The sequence below is a fragment of the Rosa rugosa genome, chromosome 4, assembly GCF_958449725.1.
Source record: "Rosa rugosa chromosome 4, drRosRugo1.1, whole genome shotgun sequence".
Classification (NCBI taxonomy): Eukaryota; Viridiplantae; Streptophyta; class Magnoliopsida; order Rosales; family Rosaceae; genus Rosa; species Rosa rugosa.
This window is the reverse complement of record NC_084823.1, coordinates 22,060,828-22,067,721: the sequence shown is the minus strand read 5'-3', so window position 1 is coordinate 22,067,721 and position 6,894 is coordinate 22,060,828. Positions and strand designations below refer to the sequence as shown.

The following is a 6,894-nucleotide window of genomic DNA, read 5'->3' as shown; positions in this document are numbered from 1 at the left end:
ATTGCCTAAATTCCACTTTCGAGAAACATGTTAGTAGCATCGTTTGCGGAAGTTATCCGAACTCCAATTACCGTAGTCATCAGGGGGAGATGCAGACATCAGGGGGAGATGTCTACATGTATGGTCTCGAAACGTGAAGGGTGTGTTGTGCTCTTTTTCCCCTTCGACCGAGGTTATTTTTGTCCCACTGGGTTTTTGTTACTCGGCAAGGTTTTTAATGAGGCAACGAGAGGAGCACTACGTTTGGGCGACACAAGGGGGAGTGTTCAAGTAAATCCAGAATATGTGTCTGGCCCAAACTCGAGGTTACTTGCTCTAGTTGAAATAGGGTTTGTATTAGAGATATTCTCGGAGAATATTATGAGATATCCAATCAATGTACGATTATGTTTCCATGTATAACTCTATCTCTATGCTTGTAATCCTCTATATAAAGAGACCCCTATTATCAATGAAAGCATGACTCAATTCTCTCCCAATTTCAGTTTTCCTTAAACAAAATGTTGTTTTTAAGAAATATGGTGATATGTGTTGATTTGACACAATAAGAAATTAGACGAAGAAAATAAAATTAAAAAGTGAATGCTATATTAGGCAGTTCCACAGGCTCTGGCCCGTGACCATCGATCCATTAAGTATTCACACATCTGACCACTTGACAAGAATTATGTGTTATGAATTAAATAGCCTGGCAATACAATAAACAACTTGCCTGGCAATACAATAAACAACTAAATCTTTTTCTTCTATCAGTCCCTTCACAGTACCACCTTTTGCTAGTAGCTCAAACAATATCTGCAAATTTATTGATTTCAGAAATAATTAAAATTGTAAAACTTGTCCCGAAAAGAAAAAGGAATCATTACCTGTTTCCCTATCTTCCCACTAATAGTCCCATCTTTTATGAAAGCTATTAACTCAGCCAACTCTTGGGGGGAAAGCTTGACCTCATTGATGGACAACTCTTCATTTTTCATATAGGCATCAATATCACTCATTATCCAGTTGGCAGCTAGCTTCGCATCAGCACCCTTCTTAATAGTGGTATCAAAAAATTCTGCAACCTAAGGTATTCATTAAGCATGTGCCCCGCTTCAGGTCATGTACGATGATATACCATTTAAATAACATATCACTAGGAGTACTTAATGATTAATATAACTGACTGATTAGAGGATTTCCTTGAAGTAAGACTTAAGAAACATCTAGCACTAAAACCTTCTGGTCACACTTTACACTGGGTGCCCAGACCATGTAAGAAGACAGACATTCACTTTTGTCTTGTTCTTTCCTTCTTTCTTTTTTTCTCCTAATCCAGTTTTCACTGACATTTAATCTTGTTTGAAATGCAGATTGAATAACTTGACCTTGGAAAACTATATTTTACATCGAATATATCTGTAACAAATATAAGGATAGAATACATTTAGCTTTTCTATATTTCTTAGCTACTTTGTCAAATCTTCAAGCAACATTTCAGTCATAAATTTCAACTTCTGCTTTGTTCATTTAATAACAAATTCAGAACAATTAGCAACTTCCAGACAGAGCAAGCATTTAGAAGAATAATCCAGGGGACTCACATTCATGTCATTAGCAAGGAAAAGAATGTCCTGCATGCTTAGGCCCATCTTTTCATACCTTCGACGCTTCATTTCTGGAAGTTCAGGCAAAGAGTTATGAATACCATCAACATAGTCCTGGGTGAGGAAAACTCCTCGAAGGTCTGGTTCGGGAAAATATCGGTAATCAGATAGTCCTTCTTTCTTCCTCATTGTAACTGTTTTCTGAACATTACAATAATGTTAGCAGAGCATGTAATTAGACACAAAGGAAATGACAGCCATACACTCTTGTACTTGTTTGACTAGATGCTGAGAATGAACAGAAAAGGTAAAATCACCTGAGCTCCTTCGTCCCATAGTCGTGTTTCCTGTACAATTTCTTTGTCTTGGCCTTGACTATGAAGAAGCACCTGCCTCGAAATTTCATAGTCAATTGCCCTGCTCACTGCTGAAAAAGCGTTCAAATTTTTTATCTCCACCTGCCAATGTAAGAAGATCATCAGACGCCAAAGGCAATAAATGATAGTATTATATCATCAGATGACCGAAAGAAAAACAATCGTTATGTTGCAACTTCTTTCTTCATCCCATTTTTTCAGTGTGTGTGTGTGTGTGTGTTGTGACTAGTGGATTTCTAATTTCAGAGCTGTGACTTCAACAATCAATAATATACTTTATGTTGTTCATTACATGGAACAACAATTTTCTTTTTTTCATATCTCATTCTATCATTCAAGTACTATAGTGTGTACGTTTGTGTTTGATGGTTGAGTACCACACATTCTTTCTGGGAAAATGCCACCGAGGACTAAAAGTAACAAATATTGACATTTCCTGAATATTATTTCTTTCAAAAGGTAAGAAGCAGCTAATTTGATGGAATATTTGACAACGTGTTCAAGAGTAATAGCAGTTTATGTAGGACAACCCACCTAAGGGATTGGGTATGGTTCTGGTGGGCTTAAAAAGTTGAAAGTTTATAATATATAATCGTTTTAGAAGAAGAGAAAAAAAAAAGGTTTATAGCTATTGTAGTTGCAGAGAACTTAAGAAAATAAAGAATAAAGCAAGTTGAAAAGATACCAAAGGCACCAAGCCTTCAACAACACTATTTTGGTGTGTTTCAATCTACCTTGGTTTACAGCAGAGAACCATATCGGCTTCTCAAATACATCCCCTTGGAGTCATAAAATACCAAAAGACTTATTAAGGACTCAATAAATACCAAGTGATCCTTGCGGTTCTTAAAGATATTGTACTACTTACCCTAAATCTATTTGAGTATCTTAAAGATATTGAACTACACCAACATATACTATAACAAAATGATATATGAACTACTAAAGTCTCGATTTCTTAAAGATATTGCGTACCATTAAGACTTCTTTTTGGACCAAAAATGCCTTGGTTTTGGAGTTGGTCCCATAGTTTATGCCTTGGGTCCACAAAGAGTGGAGAATTAGGGATTCCTCGACATGAACACCTTCGTAGGTAATCAATCAATCAATCTTCTCTGCTTTTCAATTTTGGTTTGCATCAATCACACTAAGCAAGATCCTCTCTCGATTCCGATCACAGGTGAGGCGTACGATCAGGTTCGTGAAATGTGCATATTCCTCTTAAACGGCTTCAAGCTGCCGGCGGACAAAGCCCTAGCCGTTTACATCCAGTCTCCCTGCTCCGCCTTCCTCTTCTGTGGCACCGTCACCGTCGCTCAGCCCTCGGCGGTGCTCTCCCTCCCCTAGCCGGAGCCCAGTGGCCAGCTCCAGCTCACCGCCGACGCCGCCCCACTCTCCGCCAAGATCGGGGTCTCGGTCGAGGACCTGGCCACGCTGCCGTCTCTGGATGTCACCGCCGAGAAGCGAATTGAGCGTTTGGCGATGAAGGTTGGGGAGAATCTGTTCAATTTTATGCAGTCGTTTTGTGGTGTCGATGGCTCCAAGTTGGTGGTGCCCATGGATATATTGGATCGGTGGTTCAAGAAGTTCCAGGAGAGGGCTAAGCGAGACCCCGAGTACTTGAAGGGCTTCGTTTTGTAATTCTGTAAGTCTTGCTTGTTCACTTTTTTGTTTTAACTCTATCAACCTTTCTGTAAACCCTGAATCCTATCCACTCAATCTTCTGTGGAATTTTCACTTGTTAGAACTTTGCTTCTTTCAATCTGACAGTGAGAAACCCCCAAATTTGGGGATCCGTGTGTGAATTGTTTAATCTTCTATGAGTGACATATCTTGTTCCATTGATTCAAAACCATTTTCATAATAAACAATGAAGATTTGGAAATGGTGATGAAATGGTGGCTGGAGATGGCGTTCTCCGGTGGTTGCAGAGGAAGAGAAGAAGAAGAAGAAGAAGAAGAAGAGAGGTCGAGGGAGAGAGAGACTGTGCGGCCAGGAGAGAGGGAGGGAGAGAGAAAATATAAAAAAAGGGGGAGAAAAATTAAAAAAATAGAGAAAAAAATAAAAATAATAATAAAAATAGAAAATTAGGGGCATAATAGTCATTTCGGATCATTTTGGACTTGTTATATGAGAATTTGAGAGAATAAGGACTATTCAGTTTAATTTAAAAAGCGAGGGAGGGACCAAACTGTTTTTCAGGGAAAAGTATGAGGAGTAACAAGTATTTAATCCTTCTAATTATTAAGTGCTTGTGGTAATGTCACTCGGTCCTTTGTTCTTCTCTTCTTTTCTTTAAATACTATCTCTGTATACTAACACAATAAATCAATGAGTAAAAGCTACTTGCCTTCGTCCCAAACTGTAATTGCCCAATTGGTCGAATAGAAACATTGACATCACAACGAAGTGAACCTTCTTGCATATTGCCATTACTCACTCCCAAATACCGAACCACCCTCTGTATTTCTGCAGCATATTCTGCAGCTTCAATACCATTTCTCATATCAGGTTCAGAAACAATCTCAAGCAAGGGAACACCGCTCTATTTAGATCAACCTACAGAAAAGAAACAAACAGTATTTTATATGAACTAGAAAAATGTTGATGGCAAGTACAAAGCGAAATGTACTTTCCTGTGAGTAACTTCCATCGTCTGAATGCATCAGCTTCCCTGCATCCTCTTCCATGTGAACTCTTGTAATGCCAAACTTCCTATGCCCACCACCAAACTCTACTGTAATATCCAAATCAATGTAGCTACCGGTCGCAATTGGAACATCAAACTGGGATATTTGGTACCCCTTTGGAAGGTCCGCGTAAAAGTATATTTTCCTATCAAACTTCGAGTTCATTGCCAATTTGCAATTGAGTGCAAGCCCAAATTTCACAGCAGACTCAATGACCTCAAAGTTCAAAATCGGTAAAGCACCAGGCAGACCCATACAAATGGGGCAAATACTAGTGTTTGGTTGAGAGCCGTAATTATAAGGGCAACTACAAAAGGCCTTGGTCTGAGTAGATAGCTGGACATGGGTTTCGATACCTATGACTGCTTCATAGTCCTTCGAGATATTCTCCAGCTTCTTATTCGGGTTCAAGTTAGAAACTTTCACTTGTGGCTTAACCTTCTCTTGGGTGGCTGTCTGGGTTTGTTGACTTCTCATTGTACAATACAAAAGAACATTCTTTCTTCTGAGTAATGTGGTGGGATGGAACACAAAAGGGTGGGTTTGAAAGCTTCTGAAAATTGTGGAGGCCATGTTCTTAAACTCGATTCAATTCGATATCAAACAATGCAGGGCCTGTCTTTGCAAACATGAAGCAATGCCTGAAGGATAAGATTTTGAATCTAAATTCATGGAAATATCAACTATTGAATAACAACTGATAACTCAATCAATCCCAAAAACACAATCCGAACCAAAGCAGTCACCTTTATTCAAATAATCAAAGCACATGAAAAACCCAACTCAGGCTATCACAGTAGACACAGAAAACACAAAACCCAATTCCAATACCACCCAAAAACCAACATTCCCAACTCATCAAAATGGTAAAGGGCATTCATAGCATTACAGAAAGCACTTGAGACAGAAAATGAAAAGACTTACTTGCAATCCCACAAGAGTTGGGTGTTTTGGTTATGGAGCCAAAACTGAAGTTGCAGTGAAGTGAATAGTGAGTTGGTTAAGCGCCCCAGAAGCAGAGGAAGTTACCACCACCCAGAATCAGAATATCAGATAACAAAAACCCAGTTCAACAAAGACTTTGGCTCCAATCCCTCATACCGCTTATCACTATGAACTCGAACTTGAGTTGTTTTGGTTTTTAGAGGTTACTAGTTTGTTTAGAGGCTACTTCTCATTCATTCAAGTGGACGTGCCGGAGTGGTTATCTAGCATGACTAGAAATCATGTGGGCTTTGCCCACGCAGGTTCTAATCGTGCCGTCCATGGTTTTTTAAAACATTTGCTTTTTAAACACTTGCACTTATATTTAGGGTTTAAGGATAACATGCCATGGATGGCCATAAATTAGCATCTTTTGATTCATTTCTATTGCACCAAAATGATGCTCAACGATTGTCTAAACATTTGTATATAATCAAAGCACAGTCAGATATCTTGCATTTAGTGAATGCCATGTTCTTTTATTGGTAATTTGCAGCTCTCTATATTCTCCGGTGGAAAAATCCTTCTAGCATGTTAAGTTGTTAACAGATATACAGATATGGTCTTTTGAAAATGTTTTACATCAAAAGAGATTTCCCATACCTGGGTACAGATGGTGGAACATAGTCCTTCTCCCTCAAACATCAAACTTATTCATCGGTGCTCCTGCTCCTCCAAGCACAAAAGAAAAACCATTAAAAGTTTAAAACCCATAACAAATTGGTAAATCTCAAGATAATATATAACATATCCAAGATCGAATTGCTAAAAAGCCTAAAATTGGGTAGATCGAAGTCTCGAACCTCAACTCAACAATCCAAAGCTTCTAATCCAAAACAATTGAAGCTCTGAGCTCGTACTCACCAGCAGTACTGCAGCAGTTGGTCAGCTACTTTGAATCGAATCGATTTGACGTGAAATGAAATCGAATGGGTCGAACGATTCGATTCTTCGAAGAGTTAGAGAGGCTCAGAACCTCGCTCGAGTTCGAGAGAGAGAGAGACTGAAGGAGACAGGGAGTGGTCGACAGAGGGACTGAGGGATTAGGGATTAGGGTTTCGACCAAGAGTTTGAGAGAGAGGCTCAGGTCTCGCTCGGGTTCGAGAGAGAGAGAGAGAGACGAGGTGAGTCGTCCAGAGACTGAGAGAGTGACTAAGGGAATGGTACGGTACAGTATACCGTATTTCTTTAAAATTCCATACCGCTACCGTACCAATTACACCCACTCGGTTCGGTTGTACCGTACCACAAGTTCGG

At 39.3% G+C, this 6,894-nt stretch overlaps 1 protein-coding gene across 1 annotated transcript; it reads right to left on the bottom strand.

Moving 5' to 3' along the window:
• Nucleotides 1-672: 672 nt before the first annotated feature.
• On the bottom strand, nt 673-6,234 carry LOC133744516 (glutamyl-tRNA(Gln) amidotransferase subunit B, chloroplastic/mitochondrial-like). The gene is made up of 6 exons (XM_062172611.1): nt 4,582-6,234; nt 4,314-4,508; nt 1,904-2,044; nt 1,584-1,787; nt 867-1,064; nt 673-795 (listed from the first exon to the last, which is right to left on the bottom strand). Exons 1-6 carry the CDS (start codon nt 5,224-5,226, stop codon nt 673-675), a joined length of 1,506 nt encoding a protein of 501 aa, XP_062028595.1. The 5' UTR covers nt 5,227-6,234.
• Nucleotides 6,235-6,894: the final 660 nt, after the last annotated feature.

What these genes read in the sequence shown, in the direction of transcription:
- LOC133744516 (XM_062172611.1), bottom strand. Translation starts at nt 5,226, where the DNA reads ATGGCCTCCACAATTTTCAGAAGCTTTCAAACCCACCCTTTTGTGTTC. An exon ending in AATTACAGTTTGGGACGAAG is followed by an intron (nt 2,045 to 4,313) that starts GCAAGTAGCTTT and finishes TTACATTGGCAG; the next exon opens with GTGGAGATAAAAAATTTGAA. An exon ending in GTGGGAAGATAGGGAAACAG is followed by an intron (nt 796 to 866) that starts GTAATGATTCCT and finishes ATAAATTTGCAG; the next exon opens with ATATTGTTTGAGCTACTAGC.